Source organism: Odontomachus brunneus, unplaced genomic scaffold (genome assembly GCF_010583005.1).
Source record: "Odontomachus brunneus isolate Ranch 3 - 2012 unplaced genomic scaffold, Obru_v1 Obru_scaffold_049, whole genome shotgun sequence".
NCBI lineage: Eukaryota > Metazoa > Arthropoda > Insecta > Hymenoptera > Formicidae > Odontomachus > Odontomachus brunneus.
The window spans coordinates 1368755-1389859 of record NW_022639499.1 but is presented as its reverse complement, the minus strand read 5'-3'; the positions used below and the strand labels follow the sequence as shown (position 1 = coordinate 1389859).

General features: G+C 34.8%; 2 protein-coding genes across 9 annotated transcripts in view; both read right to left on the bottom strand.

The window, feature by feature from the left end:
- Positions 1-728: 728 nt before the first annotated feature.
- Positions 729-2849, bottom strand: LOC116845145 (seipin). 2 transcript variants are annotated; one of them, XM_032817507.1, is made up of 6 exons: positions 2582-2843; positions 2214-2452; positions 1822-1967; positions 1547-1749; positions 1137-1422; positions 729-1062 (listed from the first exon to the last, which is right to left on the bottom strand). In XM_032817507.1, exons 1-6 carry the CDS (start codon positions 2606-2608, stop codon positions 896-898), a joined length of 1068 nt encoding a protein of 355 aa, XP_032673398.1. In that variant the 5' UTR covers positions 2609-2843; the 3' UTR covers positions 729-895. The 2 variants fall into 2 exon arrangements, with proteins under 2 accessions (XP_032673398.1, XP_032673399.1); XM_032817508.1 differs by having other exon boundaries at positions 896-1062; positions 2755-2849.
- A 5570-nt stretch (positions 2850-8419) lies between these two features.
- LOC116845034 (alpha-tocopherol transfer protein-like) overlaps positions 8420-21105 on the bottom strand; it is a 20547-nt gene continuing 7861 nt past the window's right edge. For 2 of the 7 annotated variants that reach the window (XM_032817292.1, XM_032817291.1), the window contains exons 2-5: positions 13078-13350; positions 9742-10105; positions 9250-9355; positions 8575-8681 (exon numbers count right to left, since the gene is read on the bottom strand). In XM_032817292.1, the coding sequence (XP_032673183.1) occupies positions 8575-8681; positions 9250-9355; positions 9742-10105; positions 13078-13349 (849 nt within the window). In that variant the 5' untranslated portion in view covers position 13350. Of the gene's footprint in view, positions 8682-9249; positions 9356-9741; positions 10106-13077; positions 13351-16360; positions 16450-16531; positions 16612-17622; positions 17687-18192; positions 18300-20244; positions 20381-21105 lie in introns of those variants that run through there. The other 5 variants (XM_032817289.1, XM_032817285.1, XM_032817286.1 and 2 more) reach the window with 5 other exon arrangements.

Here is a 21105-nt window from a genome sequence, read left to right as displayed (position 1 = left end):
TCTCAAGACTATACAGTCCGTTAATAGTTTCCTCTGCCACCTCAGAGTTTTTGTCTTTCCATTGCTCCGGGAGAGCTCATTAGCCCTACTTGGGAATGGGCATCAGGACCTTGGACTGACGGCGACCGCTACAGACTTCTCGCCTTCGGACAGATTCTCCCGTCCCATGTAATCCCTGCTGACTGCTTTGCCAACGGCAAATAGGTCACCGGCAGCCTGGTCATCGGAAGGCTCGCTTAGTCCTGTCTTTAGTCCTGTCTATTTGGAATTCCAGGTTCACCTGGGTCTCCCCTGATGCTCCAGTATCAAAATCAAAGTGACTATATCGGGATTGACCCGGTGTTTCCGGAGCTTGCATACAGTCCCAAGCCAAGAATAATTCAGTAGTCATTTTAGCATGCGCTGCCAACGCCGTCTGAGCAGATGTGGGTTCTCTTCGTTGCCATAATCTAGGACAAGAGAAGCTCCACATCAAGCCAGCTGGCACATTAACCAAAAACACTGTGGGTATGCTTTCGATTCAGAAATTTTTTTTCTGTGTCCATATTTTCGTATGTATCGTCTATACTTATAGTACAGTAAATGTATCCCGGAGACGTCTGGATATCTCTGAGACGTCTGTAGGATACATTTTAAACATTTGTGCTATATGAGTATATACCCGCGCCGAAGTGCTTCCCGTTAGTATCAACAAAATAGGTAACGAAAAACTAATAAAAAAAAACGAGTTTGTGTATAAAATAAAAATATATTTTAAAGTAATCTTTCTTAATAACTTTACAAAAATATACATTTTAATGACTTCCCTCCTCTCATCAATTCTCTTTTCACACCTATGGTTAATAATCCGCTACGTATATTCTCGCAATGTATCGTCATATTTCTAAGTATTGAGTTATTTATCGCTACTTGACGCTTCGGCAAGTAGCGTGGAAATCTCTTGAATGTATCTCTGCTCACCCCCAATTGTCTCGGGTGTACGTGATAATAAACTTCTCTTTCGACTCTTGAGATCTTCTGAAATAGGACTATCTTGCAATGACGACGTTTCCGACGATGATACTATAAAAAAAGGCGATCTCTCTTACTACCTTATCAGGATCATAATAAGTTTGATATATCATAAAGTAACTTACGTTCGCTAACAGTCTTATTATCCTTCTCATCCTCAATCTCGCCCTTTTCATAACTGAAATTTTCGTCAGTATTTTCCTCTTCAACTACAAAATGCAGGTACGAAAGTGTACATACAAACGCTATGAAAAACAAATTTGTACCAATACCAACAATGGCTGACAGAATTGGCCAATGAAACATCAAGTAACGTAGTCCTGTTAAATGGGCGTTTATCATGAGGCTAGCAGAATAGAATTCGATATGCCTCGATTGAATCTGAATGTAAATAATTGTCACTGGATGACTCTGGAACAGACGCAGAGAATCATGTTAATACTCAATTTATACATATATCTAATTAATCAAACTGAAAGATATTAAATATACATATCAAATTCTAGAATCTAGAATCTAGAATTGTAATCATTACCTGGTCCTCTTCGAAGTTACCAAACAATTCCAGAACAACATCTTGCTTCTCCTCAATGTTTCCAAAAATCATCATAGGTGAAAAGGTTAGAGTTGTAAGCGTATGCAATAATGTACTACGGTAATGTAACATTGCAGGTCTGCAGGAATGGTCCACAAGAAATCCATCACGACTCCTTAGCTGTGCACAAACCATAAACATACCTGAAAGACAGATTAGGTTTCAGAGAGACATTCAACATGAAGATTCAATGATGATACAATAAATAACTTTACCAAGTTCTCTGTTGGCAGGTGATTCTGGCATTTCCAAATGTAAATTCACTTTGTATGGCTGACCTATCATGAGGAGCTGTTGTTTGTTGGTCAACTGCACATGAGCCGATGGAAAACTACAAATACCTTTTTGTTCATCGCATGATCTAAAATGAAAATCAACAGAGAGAATAATGAATTCACTTGTTATCTTTATGGACAAATGTTACATGTAATAATATTGCCATAATGCTGTGTTATGTTTCTAATCACTTATTGTTTTAAGCATTTACCAACGACTTGTTTCTCAAGTTTTCATATTTGAAGTATATATAATTTCTGGACATTATGCTTCTGTCTTTATTATCATTTCATTTTTAATATGCATATTTTATAGTGTAAATAAAACTTACTTGAATTGCAAATGTACAGGACGCACATACGACATACTGGGCATGTATGTGTAATAAAAAGCTGTATAAAGGAACACAGATAACCAAACTACAAAGATAGCGCAAACAACAATAACAGCGCCACGAACAACTGCATCTCTGGCCGATTGCACGTTTTGGGTGGTTTTCTTTCGTACAACGAACCACTTTTTATTAATCTCACGTATTAACCTCGAAATCAACATTTTGCACGACTGTCGCTAGAAACACACGATGAGAATAATTTACGCGGCAGGAAAGTGTTAAATATTCATTCAACGTTCGATGTTACATAACAATGGACTAAACTTTGATCGATTTGGTAAATCTTTTTTTTTCGCATCATTCACCTTTGCATACTTCGTATACATATACATTAACCGGTGTTATCTGCAATTGAGAAATCGACTTCGAACATCGTCAAAGAGATTAAATTGCGATGGTCGATAAGTTGATTCATATAATCGAGGAATAACATGTGTGAATAAATCTAATGACAGATAAGTTATCTCCGAGATTATACCGTTCACGGGATATGAAAACAGATTTCAAAGCGTCATGTTTCCCATAAACTAAGAGGTTATGTCCTTGCAGCTGATATTTAGATGGCACTAGTAACTTGGCAATTGAATTAAGGGATGCTGAAAACTTTACCGACAGAATACTGATATTTTTCTGTAACGTTTTATTGTAGTATTGGTTGTACTGAATTACAAATGTGTGCTTTTATACAATAAAAGTACGTGCAAAAATAAGTAAGAGCATTGCTCAATATGTGACGAAAACGAAAAAAAATTTTTATTTAAAATTTCAAGCTGCCAATTAGCGCTCTATTTGATTCAAAATTTTCGCAACTTGTATATACTGCAAGTGTGGATGTTCTACACAGAAAAATTTTGAAGAACATTGCTGTACCTTTATATCTACTTACTATGTGGAAGATTTCTACATATACATAGTTAGGTTTTCCGCTAAAATCGTAAAAGAAAGTAACGCATATTTATGTAAGTTCTACATATACAAAAATTACAAAAAAGATAAAGCGTAATTGCCTTAGTGACGATCATTTTTGAGTTATCGACATTGTTCAAGTTCGAGATCGACTTCAGCATCCCCTTAAAGCATCCCAGTGAGAAATGACTTACCGATAGACGTCGAAAAGACGTCGATTCGACGTCTTTTCAACGTCGATCGGTAAGTCATTTCTCACTGGGACGTGACGACGATCAATGCATAATCGTTTTTTTCGAAAATACGCTTACTGATAATTACGAAATACAGTGTGGTAAATCTACATTGAAAATATTTTATTCGTGTCTGGGCGTTTCACTGAATTCGTCTTACTTTTCAAGATATTAATTATTAAATTTGAACATCGCGGTTAATAGCAAGATTTGAGTCTCAGCTAAGTGGTCGATAAGTATTACTTGAAAAAGGTTCGAATCTCGGCTCTTTGTGATACCGAAGAGAAGTATGAGAGCGGCTACCAGTCTGATTTCAATGACCAGAGCTACGCGCATCTTCGAGACTGTGGGCCGGTTTTTCCAACCTCTTGCTAAGCTAACTAACAATTAACTCATACGTCTGTCTTTGTTTCTCTTTCAAATTAGGTAGAAACAGACATAAGATTTAACTGTTAGCTTAGCTAGTGGTTGAATAAATCGACTCTGCATCTAACAAAGTGCGCCTTTACTACGTTCGTTAGGCATTTTCGTGGTGGTAACGATAAAATGCGCCTGGTTCGTGCCCGTTGTACTTCCGTACAATGATAGTAAGTTAAGAAAAGGACAGACGTCTAATCGCTCTATTCTTGTCTCATCACTGATGAGCGGATCGCGCGACGTAAACACGAAGCGAGCTAGCGGCGATATTATCGCAAAACTACATTATCGGCAGTTCCCGATGTGCTCGTCTCGACGGTTGAGAGTATATGGCGTGACGCTCGAACACGTGCTCGCGTACGCGTGTTTACATGACCCGGCCGCGCGCTCCCCCAAGCGCCGCTCAGTCAGCGGCACTAGAGATCCTTTAATAAGAGATCGGATACTATCGCCTGTAGATACTAGTGGTCTGTTCTTTTCAGCTGCACTGCTGAACTGGTGCAATAAGTTAGACAAGTGAGACAAGTATATGTTTTCTTACTCTAACTTATTGCACCAGTTCAGCAGTGCAGCTGAAAAGAACAGACCATAGATTCGCCATGTTTGGGTCCAAACCGGAAGTATACTTATCTCAATTTAACTTATTGCACCAGTTCAGCAGTGCAGCTGAAAAGAATAGACCACTGCTTGTGTTGCCATTCAGCTGATGATCCTAACCGGAAACAAGGACCTAAACATGGCGCAACCAATCAAAACGTTGACATATGGTGTTCGATCTCTTATTACAGGATCTCTAAGCGGCACGAGCGGACCGTTACGACCACAGACTTCTATATACTACTAGACTGCTAACTTTGACTCAGTACATGGCCCCGAAAAGTATGTACAGAAATCTCGCGCATGCGTCTATTTGGTATTCCGACATTCACAATGTAGCATCTCGTTTTAGGCATTATTGCCCTCTGATATAGGTATATAATTGGTCAATCACTTATTTTTACAAATTTTTTACTATAACGTATTTCACTCTGATGTTTTTCACTCTGTACGTACACAAATATTTAAGCAAGCGGCATCGGCCATATTACATTTATATCCCCTCTTCTTCTGGAATACCAGTTTCAGACATGCGCAGATGCCTTTTTTCCATACGTAATACATACTGTTCGGAGTCAATTTTACATAGCACTATATAAGGAAGCTATATAAAAGTCTAGTAGTTATATAGAAGTCTGTGGTTACGATGGTACGTTTACCTAGCCTTTGTGGAGCCTAGAGTTTTTGTTAAAGTCGTTGCCCAGATATTATTATTACCGATTATTTAATCATCATTATTTCGTTATCCACTCGGATATTATCACATGATTGTCGAACAGATTTCATTATCACTACCATTTAATATTCGAATATTATTACTTCTTTATTCGATTATTATTTAATTTATTCGGTTATTATTTAATTATTGCTATTACGCATAGGAAAACAATTCGGGCGTGTCGTTACGACAATTTCTTTACTTCGTCTTTAATTAGTTATTATTGTCTTTGCCCAGGTATTGTTATTCATTGTTATTACTGATTATTCGATCGTTATTCCGTTATTATCCACTATTTCTTCGGGGATATTTTCTTATGCATACACGTTTGTTGTTGACAAGAAGACAAATTAAATTTCGACAAATTAAAGACAACAAATTATTAAGCCGAGATTCAAACCGAAATGTTTTGATTTCCCGCTAAATTATTAAGCCGAGATTCGGACCGGAGTGTTGTAAGATTCCGCTAAACCATTAAGCCGAGATTCAAACCGAAATGTTTTGATTTCCCGCTAAATTATTAAGCCGAGATTCGGACCGGAGTGTTGTAAGATTCCGCTAAACCATTAAGCCGAGATTCAAACCGATGTGTTTTGAGGCTTCACTAAATTACTAAGCTAAGATTCAATCAAAGAACTTTGTATTTCCGCTAAATTATTAAGCCGAGATTCGAAACGAAGTGTTTTGAGTTTTTGCTAATTTATTAAGCCGAGATAGTTAAACCTGGGTAAATTTTTTAAAGTTGCTTAAAGAAATTTCCGCGTTTCCAAAAGTATATTATCGAAGATGACGTGAATTGTACGTATTTCGCTCTACATCGTCTCTTGGATGACAATGTGCTTTAATGTCACTTTACTCCCTCAGTAACATACTCAGAATCTTGAAAATAATTTTCCAATAGCCGCACTCATAACGTTAGACTCATCATATATTCGGATTCTCGCGCATGCGAAGTGGTACCTATCCTACGCAAGGACCAAAAGTCGATCATGTTACTGCAGGTTAGGTCATATGGAGTTAGCATGTAGAACACATTCTAGGATAACTTTTCACAGACTTTTAAAGAAATTTTCGCAGTTGCCAAAGTTCAAAGACGTGCGTATTTCGATTTGCATCATCTTTTGCATGACAATGTATGTTAGTGTCACTCTATTCCCTTAGTAACACCTTAAGAATGTTGAAAATAATTTGCCAATATCCCAAAGTCGCGCCCATAACGATAGTTCCGTCATAGCATGATATTCGGATTCTCGTGCATGCGCAGTGATACCTATCTTGCGTACCTATCTTGCGTACGGGCCGAAAGTCGGTCGTGTTACTGCAGATTAGGTCATATAATATTAGCATGTAGAGCACATTCTGGGATAGCTTTTTAGAGTTTTTTAAAGTAATATTCGCGCTTGAAAATGGTAAGGAAATCAACGCATATTTACGTAAGTTCTGCAAAAAATACGAAAAAATATCGTGATTGCCTTAGATCATCTTTGCGTTATCGACATTCTTCGAGTTCGAGATCGACTTCAGCATTCTCTTAAAGCACGTGAAGATCGATCAACGCATAATTGTTTTTTTCGAAAATGCGCTTACTGATCATCACGAAACACAGGATGGTAAATCTACATTGAATATATTTTATTCGTGTTCGGGCGTTTCGCTGAATTAATCTTACTTTTCAAGATATTAATTATTAAATTTGAACATCGCGGTTAATAGAAAGGTTTAAATCTCGGCTAAGTGGTGGATAAGTGTTGCTTGAGAAAGGTTCGAATCTCGGCTCTTGTTTGTGGTACCGACATTTAGTTTCGAAGTTTCCGTTATGAGTCGCCATTATACTTCCTCAACTCTCGAGGTCGTGATGAGTTCAGGTTCAAACTCAACATTCAAGAGTATAATATTTCTTTCCTATATATCTTTCATACTATATAAATCATACTATATATCTCATACTATATAAATTAGAAAGTTTTATTTAAAAATATCTTTTATTTAATAAATAGTATAATAATAATAAGTAGTTTACTTATAACTTTAAATAGTATACTATATGCAATTATGTTAATTTAAAAGCGTCGGCGCTCAGAACATACAACTTATCTTACACTACATTACATTTCATTGTATTACACTACATTACTTTAAATTATATACCACTTTATGTATCTGTTATAATGCTCATTTTGGTGAGTTTAGATTAAGATGCGGTTCTTATAATCATTAATCATTATTTCTCATGTTATTTCTAAACCAACTTCAGCACAAGTGCGCAAAGATAGAGGGTTAAATATAAGTATGAAATTATGTACACTTTTTACGGTGACCCCTTGGGTGCGATAGGTTGAGTTTCTACACTCGTACACACTTTTATATACCCTTTACCTGCAATAAAACGAAACGAGACGAAGTCGTGGTACAAGTTAACGACAGATCAGGCATCTCCTATTTTTCAAGTGGCATGACTCGTGGTAAAAGTCAACGATTAGTCAGACATATTTTCTCTTATTGAAATATAGACAAAATTCAACAACTAACAATAGCTAACTGGGCAATGATAACTTTGGGTAAAGATAACTTTGGTAAAAATGATAATAACGTAATGTTTCGAAAAGCATTTTAAAACTTGAAATCTCTACTTTTCAAACATAATAAACTCATAACGTTGCTATTGTTTATTGTATTGATATATCAAGTTATATGAAAAATGTTGATCGTTTTATTTTCAATCTCATTTTATAATTGAATTTCTGAAAATATATTTTTATCAAGAGTAAGAGATTTTATCAAATATATTTTTATCAAGAGTATAAAAATATATTTTAAAAAGAGGGAAGTTTAAGCTTTTTATTCATTACCCAGATAACAGAAAATTCAAAAAAAATTTTTTAAAATTTAATCGTATGTCACTAATTCTAAATTCATTTTTAATTGCAAAAAAAATTCTTCAGAATTGAGTTTAGTGAAAAGAATTCTTTTTGTATTTGAAAATGGACTCAGAATTAGTGACATACGACTGAATTTTTTTAAATTCTTTTTAAATTTTCTGTGTTATCTGGATTATTATTTTTTTTTTATTGAGGTTATAAGCTGCTGAACTTTGTCTGTTTTCTGCAATCATAAGGAATATTTTTTTAATTCGTATCTGTGGTATATAATTACGAATCGACAAATGTTTACAAGAAAGATCCTAGAGGACCAGTAAAAGATAATTTATTTGCAATCGAGAGCACGATCGTCTGCGAGAAAATATATATATATGAACATTAAAAAGATATTAATAATGTTTATAATGATACCTTTATTTATATATACATTATACATTCAGTAGCTTATATCATCGTTCCGCATTAGTATTTCACTTTTTTATATCAACTGTTTTTATAATCTTACGTTAACTGTAATTATCATTCTCACGTTCAACACTTTGAGTAATTCAATGGCCATTTAATATTTTCAATTTGTCGAACGAGTAATTATGAAACAGGGCTTCCTCCTCACGAAAATAGTCCCGCAATTGGTCCAACTTCATGCAATGCAATTCTGCAAATTAAATAAATTTACACGATAAAATTTAACGATAAATATTAACGCATTATCATTCGTATAGAATTATGAGGTCGATATCACAGATACATTTTAAAATGAGAGAAAAATCTATAGAAATATTTATTTGAAATATAAAATTTATTCATTTTTCACAAATGAAGTATCTATTACTGCAAATTAAATAAATTTATACAATAAATATTAATGCATTATCATTCGTATAGAATTATGAGGTCGATATCACAGATACATTTTAAAATGAGAGAAAAATCTATAGAAATATTTATTTGAAATATAAAATTTATTCATTTTTCACAAATGAAGTATCTATTACTGCAAATTAAATAAATTTATACAATAAATATTAATGCATTATCATTCGTATAGAATTATGAGGTCGATATCACAGATACATTTTAAAATGAGAGAAAAATCTATAGAAATATTTATTTGAAATATAAAATTTATTCATTTTTCACAAATGAAGTATCTATTACTAATCAGTCTTAAAAAAAAGAATTCAAGGAACTTTGCACACTTATTATATAATATATATACTCACTGTGAAGGCTTGCGACGCAGTCCAGTTCCCCACCAAAGTCCTTCGGTAAACATTCACGCGGTATGTGAGGATACAGGTCGGAAACGTCACCGGTGTAAAGGTGAAGCTACGAAGTATAAATTAATTCTGTAAAAACGAACCGAGATGCGCGCTGTTTACTTTTTTTTTGCGCGCATAATTTCCGCGCGCGCGCTCAACATTGTACGCAACTGGAAAAGTATCGAGCGCACAGCGTCTAATAAAAACACAACAAAACTTCACCGTGCACACGCATGAAGTAGCATTTTTTTTTATTATTCACGATGACTCTCATCGACCCGAGTGCAATCAACTTGCGAAGTTCAACAAGTCCGACGTGATTATCAATCGCACTCGCGCCGGTGAACTGAATCGTGCGCGAACCCTTTGCCACACGCTCTGACTTTTTTTTTCTTTTCCCTTATAATATTCATCATAATTATTCTCCGATCTTTTTTTTTTATCTATCGTTACCATATCGTAGAGCTCTCGCTTCATGAAGGGTCTGATGAGCGCGAGGACCTTGTCCATGAACCAGGGCGTGTTCAACACGTGAATGGCCTTGAGCCTGATCGGCATGCCCTCCTGAAGATACTCTAAGAATTTCCGGATACTGTTTATCGACAGCCTCGTCAAGTGGCCGAGACGGCTGCCCTGCATGTCGAAGAGAAACACGTATCCCGGCGAGCAGCCATCCGTGTAGAGCCTCGCGTCGATGGACATCAGCAGCAGCTTGATGCCGTCGTTGAACATGTACTGAAACGGTCGGGTGTCCGCCAGGCGATGAAAAATTATCCGAAAGCCGTTTTGATCGGGCTTGGGAAGTGTTGTAAATTCCCTGCGACCAAGTCAAGATTATGATTAACTTTTTCAATTAGCTTTTTTTAATTAATCGTCGTGATTAATTGACGATTAATGCATGTCAATTCAGTTGGAGACCGTTTGACGGCAATTGATCCCAACAAATTCAATCAAGGATCGTTTGATTTCAATGAATTTAATCAAAGACCGTTCTGTTGACGATTGAGATATGCCAAGAGAATTAAAGATGGTTCGATTGACCATGGTTATGCAAGAGTGATCGCTTTTCCATCGAATCGATTGAACTTACTCATATAAATCGTCAATTAAACGGCTTTTAATTAAATTTACTACGTTCAATCATCAATTAAACGGTCTTTAATTAAATTTATTGAGTTCATTTGTTAATTGAACTTAGCAATCTTTAATTCCCTTTATTCATATTATCATCAATTGAACGATCTTCATTTAATTTCAACGAATTTAATGATTTTGAAGTTAATCCTCAATTAAATATTCTTCGATTGATTTTACAGTTGCCAATTAGTTGGATCGAAACACATTTGTACAAGTTACATTTATTAAATTGAGGAAAATTTAATTGCTATTTTTATTACTTTGGAGTGCGTGCGATGTGGTGTGTGAATGAATTAAGATAGCAAAAACTTTTAAATGACATCTTAAAGACGTCTAAAAGACTTTGTTAAATATGTTTAAATATGAGTTTAAGACTTTTTTTTTTAAAAAACTTCTACTAAACTAAGAGATAAAATATCTAAGAAATAATAAATATTTATTCGTTGAGCACACACATATAACATATTTACCTATGCTAATATACATATTTTTACATATTTTTACATTAAAAAAAAAAATTCTTTCAAATGAAGAAACATATGTTTTCCTAAAACCATTGTTCCTCATGAAAGCAATTGTTTATTCTATTTAAATAAAAGAATTTGAATTTAAGTATTGTGTACAATATGTTATTAATACCCACTAAATAAACCTGTTTTATTTTTCAGGCATTTTTTCTTTTAGTGTACACATAAAAACAGAAGTTATACTTGCCACAAAATGCCACCCGTGGGCTCTAAAGAGAACTTCTCGGTTAGAGAAAGTTAGTGATTTAAATTTAAAAAATATTCAAAAGAAGTTGACATAGATTTTAAAGTATTAAATAGAATATTGGGGTCGAATGTAGAATGCAAATTTCGATTCGGGAAATCGCGAGAGTCGCAGCAAAATTTCCATGAGAGTGAGAAGGAGATAGAAGCAGGAAATAAGAATAAATGACGGAGATATACACAAGAGAAAGATTAAGGGAATATAATAATAAATCTACAATGCCAAGTAAACATTGGTGGAATCTCTACTATCCTGGCGAGTTTCAGTGACGTCCGTAAAATCGGAGAATGGCAAGGATGCAAAGGTAACAGAATCTTCCTTGGTGATATTGTCACTAGCTAATCGGTATCAGGTGGACTACAGCTGCAGCAGCCGCGAGCGGGGAAATTGCAGCGATAAAGATATCTAATGCGGCCGTATTAAGCGCAAAGTGCTATTGGCAGGCGCGCAATTTGTACACACACGATGAGGGATAAAGGATGAGGCGGGATTGAAGGAGATAGATCGATCGGAGGCAGAAATCGGAGGCTCTCGACTCAATTCCGCGTGCGTTCTGTGCGTGCATTGAGAGAAAAAATACATGAAAATTTATTTGTGGGATGTAAAGTCTATTCACGCTTTTTCGTTGCAATTATTATGCGCATTGCGCTCGACGAAGGTTAACGAAAACACCAAGGTCAATGAGTGACTCATTATCGTACGTGCGCTGAAAGAAAAATACTTCAAGATTTATTTGTGTAGGATACAAAATTTATTTACAGAAAACTAAATTTTCACTTCACAAAAATAAACTTTGTTTCACAAAACTTTATTTTTTTATGTTCCACAGATGAATCTTCAAAAATGTTTTCCCAGTGTGTGTGTGTGTGGGTAAATATAAAGTTTATTTCTGTGAAGTAACGTTCAGTTGTCTATGAAAAAATTTTGTATCTTCCACAAATACATCTTCAAATATTGTTTTCTCAGTGCGCGCGCGATGACGAGTGACTTATTGACTTTAACGTTCATTAATCTTCCGTCAGACGTAATATAATATAATGACAACAACAAACCCAATGGCTCTGACAGACAATTTACACTGAAAAAAATATTTAAATATTTATTGACGGTGTATCAATTGTATTTCTGTGAAATTAAATTTATTCTGCTAAAATAAAATTTATTTCTATGAATGAACTCTATATATCTCTCAAGCATTTAGAAATATTTTCTTCTCAGTGTATGTTTATTATTTTTTAGAAAGGCACTGAAAGTGCCACTCTTAAATATTAACTTTATTGTAAACAAGTAGATAAAAATAATATTTAAATTTAAAATGAGATGTAAGAACTCTGTGTGTGTGTGTGTGTGTGTGTAAACAATTTTTTATATAAAATCACATTTTCCTCCTTTTACAAAAAACTAAATTAAAATTAATTCGATGAATTACAAAATAATGTTTTCTCAGAGCAAAGTGATGTTTTTATGATAAAATGATAATTACCTCATAATAAGATATACAATAATTACGTCGTAACAAGACACATATAATAATTACCTCGTAATAAGATATATATTATATTACGAGATAATACACATAAAATCTACGTCTGTCAGATTACCTGTCTGCCGAATCGATTTTCGACGAAAGGTTAAGGCCAAATTGATTAATTCGTAAGAACGACGAATGTCTCTCACCACTGCAGAACCCCGCGAAAACAATCACACATACATAATGTAACTTAAGAAAAAAAGAAATTATGAATGCTGTTTCATTTATATTCCCGATGATAAAACGATGTATTTACTCTCTCTCTCTCTCTTTCGCTGATTCATGCTGCAGTCGCGAAGCGGCAAAGAGAAATCCGTAAATTCGATTAAACGCGATAAGCAAGAACGTACAAAGCTCTCAGAGAATGTTGCAAGTACTCGAGTCTGGAATCCCTGTCGCTGAAAAATTCCGGGAGACTGGTCCTCATCCTGTAGTAAACATCCATGCATTGTTTAGTGGCTTCTAGGTTGAAGTAACAGCTGTGAGCGAATAAAGCCAGTTGCTCCTCGGGAATCTGCGGCAGGCCGTGCTCCTTCGCCCAATTCTGCAGAACTTCCAACAGCTCATCCGTGATTTCCGGATATTTTCCGCGCGAATCGTCGATCGTATGTCCGAGCTTCATTCTACAGAAAAAGAAAATCGCCCGTTAACCTCGCCAAGTGCACGAAGAAAGAGCTCGGTTCCTATAACAAAATTCCTGTTTTCTGTAAACCAGACAAACATTTGTGACGAGAAATATAATAATAATCTCTATGTTTTTGCAATCGTAAAAATATCCATCTGAACATTCAGCTGTATTCAAACTCGGTTAAGGTAACCGAGAACAATTGATTGAATAATGCAAACTCTCCTGTACAAATCTTTTCGCTCCTACATCCGTCTGGTTCCCAGGGAACAGATATTCAGTTACACAAATTTAATTTCTTTTTCCCATGTGTTTATCTATGAAAAAAATAATAGTTTGAATTTTTGTATGGTTCTCATTAAGTTAAAAATATTACAGTTCCTGTAATTGAATGCTCTCCAAATTTCTTGGAGTAAAATTTCACTCAAAAAGTAAAGTGACCAGCGACACTGAGAAGAAGAATTTAAAAATTTACTTTGGTATATATATAAAAGTACACTAAGAAAAAAATAACAAATATTTATTAGGTGGATACCATTAACATATTTACTTAAATCAAAATTCTTTTCATTTAAACCAAGGATTGTTTATTCGATTTAAATAAATATACGTTAATAATATCCAACTAATAAATATTTATTAATTTTTTAATATTTTTTTCTTGATATAAATATAAAATATTTCGCATAAACTTTACTTCACACCGTGTGAATTCTTTACTCTAAGTTGAATGAGTTTTTATTCAAAAGTAAAGAGTGAATCTGATGCAGTCCATCGTCACAAAAACATATCCACTCTGATCGATTTAAATATGCGCTCATATGGAATCAGAATTTACTCTAAATTTGAATAAAACATCTTACTTTCGCAATTTTTAATGACAGTATTAATTTTCATTGTCACTTCAAGCGAAAATACTGCCACTTTTCATTGATTTTAAATAAAATTCTACTATAAGAAATTTAAAATAATAGAAAGAGAGAGTGAGAGAGAGAGAGAGAGAGAGAGAGAGAGAGAGAGAGAGAGAGAAATCCGACAAAAACTCAGTGACGCGAAACGATCTCTCTGTGTTATCACGAATAAGAATATTCGACTATATTAAAACCTGTTTGAGATAATAGAAAGCTATTGATCGAGTAAACGAAAACCTCCTAGAAATATCCCACCTACTGAGTAGAGAACTGAGTTCTTGTCCCCGGCGAACAGAAGTCTGATTAAAGCAGCCAAATTTTTGCTGTGAATTTTATTTTGTAAAAATCGTTTGTCTGCTGAGTTGTATACTTCGCGAATTAGAATCGCTAGCGGTTGATTTTCTCTCACGGCGACGGACACGCGAGAGAGATATATTGAATAAAACCAAAACGAAAAATCCATCAAGTCCCGGTCGTAAGACGAACGAGTGAAATGCGGTCCATAGGTTAGTCCGTCCAACGAAACTTTCACCGCAAACATAAGAATTGTCGAGAACTAATAGCTGATTGTGTAATTTCACTTATCATAGAATCGTTAACACATGATTGCTTTTACTATATAAAGCCACGGTCTCTTTCGCTTACTGTAACGTTTGTTTACGGCACAACATTGAAATCTCTAATTAATTATGCAATCACTTTTTATGTTGTCTTCTAATAATTGCCATTTTCTGAATAAATCGACTGTGACACAAGAAAGAGCCTCACCTTTAAAACTCAATTAACACTGGATTACATAAAAATAAAAAGTTTCTTTTTACCGGGAAGAAAAACCTATATTTTTTATGTATATTGATATGCCGAAATCGAATATAACTTTCAAGATAACATAGCATGTCAAGTTTTTATTATAACGAGCAAAAAAGGATCAAAATTAAGCATTTTGCATATTCTATATAGGACGTGCAGGCTGTAATTAAATATTCTTTGCTTAAAAAAATAATCATTTAAATACATTGAAATGTACAAAACTTTTAATAAGCGAGATATTAAGTTATATGTACGGAGTGCTTGATTTCCGTAAGTCCTCTTCTCTCACGTACGCGATATCATTTCCGTATTTGAAAGTTTTGTATGTTTCCACACATAAATATACATGATTATTGTTTTTAAACTAAGAAAATCGCAGCCCATCCTATGTAGAATATGAAAAATGCTTAATTTTGAATCTTTTTTATCTGTTAATAATAAAAATTTGACATGCTACGTTATTTTAAAGATCATATTCGATTTCAGCACGTCGAAATACATTAGAAAGTAATGTTTCATCTGTCCGGTAAAAAAATTTTTTATTTTTTGTGGTCCTGTGTAATCATCATGAATAATCATAAATTGAAATACAAACCAAACTGTTATGTTTGTCACCACTATATTATCTATGTTTAGAAAAAAAACATTTGTGCAGATTCAAGTTCAATAAATATTGCATTAAAAATTGTTGTTTAGTCAAAATAGACAATCTTATAATTTCTAATTGCAAGATGATATTTCTTGTAATTTCATATTCTAAACGAAAACTTTTATTGAAAGAGTGTTCATTTTTTAATGAAAAGTAATAATATTATGCTTGGAATGTTTTTCTGTTGGTTCTAGAGAGAAAAATCTTCTTGAATCCATATCTAAGAGGATTTCGCTAATGATGACATTATATTGCTTGGACATTAATCGCGCATTACGACACTAAGAGTTTCACTGCGTATAAAGCAAAAAGGACTAGTGTACTACTTCCAGAGTATACTATAGTTTCTACGACTCTTTTACATACGTGGACGGAAAATAACGTTAATATCCTTAGGGTTTTCTCCGTGAACAAATTATTTCGCGATGATGCGCGGACACCCATAATATCACCAACAATCTAAATCCTTCCTAAATCTTTTCCTTGTGACTCACTTCAACTAAAACCGTCCTGCGTTCACGGTACTTGCGCGTTAGTTACGAAACGCTGCACTAAACCAGAGCCATGCAGCTAATTAACTTTAGATTATAGATCCAACGGAGAATGCAAACTATTTTTAAAGAACTCAAGAAACGTACAATCGCAAAAACTCCGGAAAAGTTTCTTGGTAGCGATGTATACCATAAACACTATCACATCTCGGACCTGTCATTCTCGTCTTTATGTACTTGGCGTCGCGACGCGTCGCTACCGCGTCGCTTGATCTTAAAAGATGGCAGTAGGAACCGATAAGGGCTTTCCTTCCTTACATTTCGATGTTGCGTTTCTATGGAGTGTCCGACAATCCGTTATGCAGCCGCGGTGTACAGGTAGAACTCATTAAATTTTTCTGGCGTGGATAGAATAAAAAGATCGTGAATTAATGTACAAGAATATTGTACAAAGAAGTCGATATTACGTCGTTTTTTTCTTTTACTACATTGAGAAAGAGAGAGAGAAGAAATATCTAGATAAAAAATATTCGGGGTATGAGTACTAACAACATATTTACTTGTGCCAATATACATATTTTTGCACGAGGAAATATTTTCTATACAGAAGGCATTTGAACACAGGCAAATTAAACACAAAATTCCTGTACCATTTCGCAAACAACCACGTAAGATTTGTCAGACATCCTGTGTATATAAATGTAAATTCTGCACGGTCGCGTATGTGCACTTGCGCAAATAACGGTTTTTTATGTTTACAGAATGTCCCAAGACAACGTATTCTGGGGTTTAATTGAAGTCGAAAATTTTTATACAAAAAAATGCTGAATCTGACTTCCAGGTTGTTTGAAAACAAATCCACGCGGCAGCAATTCGAAAACATTACCAAGCATTTCTTCACACCGCAGAATTTTAAAATATCAGATGTAATGCAAAAATATTGAGGCATCAATATGAACCAATAAAAAAAAAACGATCTCTTCGCGATCTAAAGGAACAATTTCAGGGATCCAAATGAACAACTTAAAAACTTGAAAATTTTGTCATCGTATTTTTCAGCTAATTTCAAGTTAACATAAAGAGAACTCTGGATGAACAGAATCCTAATTACAAACCTAATTACGAAGACACAAGGTTATCTCATTAGAAAGTCGCGATAAATGATGACACATTCGCATTAGAATTTTCGACTCCAATTTATCTCCAAAGAATACGTTAATAATATGTTGTATAACAATATAAAGTAATATTAATATAAAAATAAATGTTAATTAGAGAAGATTTGTTCATTATCGCGCACAATCACGTAACAATCTTCTTTCATTAATAACTAAAAATCTACGTGGTTATTTGCAAAATAATTAAAAACTTTTTTGCATTCAGTTTAACGTCTGTTTTGTTAAACTTACAAGCACACAACAGCACACATCGCCACTACAGCTCATCTATATCACGCGTGATCATTCACCAATTTTTTTTTATTGATATTTCGACTATTATTGCGAATATCGTAAAACGGTACCAGATTTTTATGTTCACCTTAATCCGTTTTACGTTCTCACAAAAATTGCAAAGAAGTATCTGGGACACTCTGTATAATATTTGAGACAACTTATATGCATACTGTTCGTAAATAAGAGGCTCTTTGCGGGCGTATATACACGCTTTTGCATAAAAAAATTTAAATATCTCAAGACAGTCGAGGATCACTTTCAAAATTAATTCCCTTCTTAGGTTGCATTCCAACGTTCTTTTTGAGGAAAATTTTACTCAATATCTATAGTTCACGTTACATATACTACAGAGTATCGAGTAAAATTTTCTCAAAAAGGACATTTTGGAACGCAACCCTAATGATAAAATCGCGATATTCAGGGATGTCAGATATACTTTGCGTTTGCACATCGCGGATTAGTTGACCGTATCGTTACGAAACAAAACTCGCGCGCTTTTCCACACTGTGTGAGCCACACACTCACCTGACCGAACGTGCCGCGCGACTGTGAATGCGATGTGCCGCGCGTTCGACTCGCACCACATCGCGGACGTCGCAGACAGCGACGGGGCGCGAGTACGAATAAGGAAAAATATATGCACACTGTATGTGCTTATGTTAAACCGGTCGCCACTCTCTTATGTAATTGAAGGGTGAATGATGGCGTGCAAGAGAAACGGCGGAGCACCCGGAAGTCGTCGGGTCGGCAGATATACGGAGGAGTCGCGACGATCCCCGGAATCGTGGGAAATTCGCGATCCATCACGTCGAGATAACATGAGATTTCAGGCGAGAAACGGAAACAGCCGGTTCCCCCCGGTGATGTTCCTTAGCGACAGACGAGCGTTTTGGAAATGAACGCAATTCCTCCGCGGGATTTAATCTCCTCTTCGTCCGGGAAACTCGCGGAACGTAACATTGACGTTGTTCGCAACCTGTTCTCATTCTCTCTTTTCTTCTCACCATTACTTTTTTTTCTCATTATTGCTACTATTAAATACTTTCATTTGCTTGCTGTTTGTCAATGTGTATTTATAATTCTCTTGTTGTTTACTAATTTTGCATGTACTAATTTTGCATGCTTATAACACTCTTTTAACTATTTACTTGCATTTCTTAATACCTTACTGTAACATTATATCTATCAACCGTTATACTCTGTATACACTAAAATATCTGAAAGATAAGAAATATTTATTCGGTGAATACTAATAACATTATTTTTAACATATAACACACAGGGTGTGTTCACACACACACACACACTGTAACGATATCCATTATATTTTTATAGTTACAACGATCGGAGAGGGAAAAGTTTTAGATGCAATTAATTTTAAACGCAATATAAAGTGCAATAATAAAAATATCGAAAATACTCTTTTTTAGAAACGCTTTTTTCTAAAAACGATCACAATCAAGCTTATCTTTAATTTTTTTAATGGAATTTTTATTGTTGCATTTTATTGCCATTTAAAAACTAATTAATTCCACCTAAACTTTTTTCTGCTCGATCATTGTAATTGAAAAAAGAATAATGAACACTCTGTATAAGTTATTGCAACACATTCTTACATAGAACAAAATTTTTGCTCAAATAAGAAAATGTACATTTTCCTAAAACTGTAGCTTTTAATGAAAGCAATTGCTTAACCTGTTTGAATAAAAGAATTTCGAGACTCAAGTAAATATTATATATTAGTAAATATTATATATTATATATATTATAATATTATATATTAGTAAATATTATAATAATATATATTAGTAAATATTATATATTAGTAAATATTATATATTAGCCAACGATTAAATATATTTCTATTTTTTAATTTGTAGATATTTTATATTATAAATTTCATAATATAAGTATAAATAGTTTAGTTTGTAAATATCTTCTTGACAATTATTTTCTCTCAGTATATTTATTATTGCGTGCTTGGAGGGGTCTTTATTTCAGTATTGAAAATGAAATCTGTCTATTCATCTATCTATCCATCCATCTCTCGACGTGGAGCGTGACAACCGGTCATGATCATCGGGGAAACGTTTTGCGGAGAGTGAAAAATGTGAAAGGGAAAGTGGATGCCGATTGGTGAGCACCTCTGGTGTCCTCGCGCAAACTTTTCCTTCGCCGTCGTTTCGCGCGCGCGCGCGCGCGTCAAACAGTAAATCCATGTAATCCACTCGCGGATATTACGTGTCGCGTGAAAGAGCGTCACGCACGTGCTCGACGAACGCGTCGTCTTCGTGTAGAAATTATTACATAGTATCGCGCGAAAGAGTTATAACTGCAATCGACGGGGAACGCGTCGCTGTAAGCGCGCGCCGCGCGTCAACGGGAAGATTCAAGCTGGCCGACGAAGTGTGACACGGATGTGATTCATTTGATGGAAGAACGAATCGCCCGGCGGGACAATCGATCGAGGCTTCGAATTACTCAATGAGAGTAACGTATATATTCGTCGTCGAGCCACGACCGCGCGAAACAGCAATTCGCGGTGCGGCATTTTTCTTACTCGGCTTGTATACTTACGTATACGTTTGCTTGAATGGCGCTTGAACAGTTTTCTTTCGAAGCATTTCAAGACACGTCCAACGACCAATAAGAGAAGCTAAATTATGAGAATTACTCAGAAACTATTCAACTGTAAATCGTCCCGAAGTACATTGAAGAATATTTGTTCAAACCGCTCTGCTACACATCGACATAAGTTAACACACAATACAAGTAGGTTATTCATAGTTTTGTAATTTGAATAATTTTGTATATCATGAATTTTAATCAGTAAACAGTTTTAATTCCTTAGGCTTTTATTAGGTTAATTAAGCATTGACCGGAATCTGATAGACTCCCAATGAAATAAATAAAGTTATTGCTGTTTCACTTCCGCTTAAGCGTATACACATCGCGTCCGTCTATCTTTTCTTTGGCCCGTAAGATACGAAGTGGCGACAAGGAAAGACGTTCCGCACATTTTCTCAGGTTATCAAACTTCGAAATATTTTGGTAAATCTGTGTCAGTGCTTAAGGATTAAGTATTCCAATCGTGCACATTTGTTTTTGGACATTGAGGGGAGATTTAGATAGCCGAAAATGATTCAGATAGTCGAAAAATAGGAGGATTTTACGAATTTTTTTCAAATAAATGAATAAAGATATCAATATAAGGTTTGAACCATATTAAATACCTTCTTATTCTGCGCTACTGGATAACTGAACTCGGTACCAGGAGAAAATGGCCACGTCGCTGCATGTTTGTATTTTAATTATTGCAAAATGTACGGTTAACAGGTTCGTGACGGACACATAAAAGAAGGCTGCCTGTATCGAGTCATTCAAGTCATTCACAACAAATAATTGTCTGAGAGGTTATAACTTCGAAATTCTAAAATA

What these genes read in the sequence shown, in the direction of transcription:
- LOC116845145 (XM_032817507.1), bottom strand. Translation starts at nt 2,608, where the DNA reads ATGTATATGTATACGAAGTATGCAAAG. An exon ending in TGTATACGAAGTATGCAAAG is followed by an intron (nt 2,453 to 2,581) that starts GTGAATGATGCG and finishes GTGTGTTTCTAG; the next exon opens with CGACAGTCGTGCAAAATGTT. An exon ending in ACCTGCCAACAGAGAACTTG is followed by an intron (nt 1,750 to 1,821) that starts GTAAAGTTATTT and finishes TCTGTCTTTCAG; the next exon opens with GTATGTTTATGGTTTGTGCA.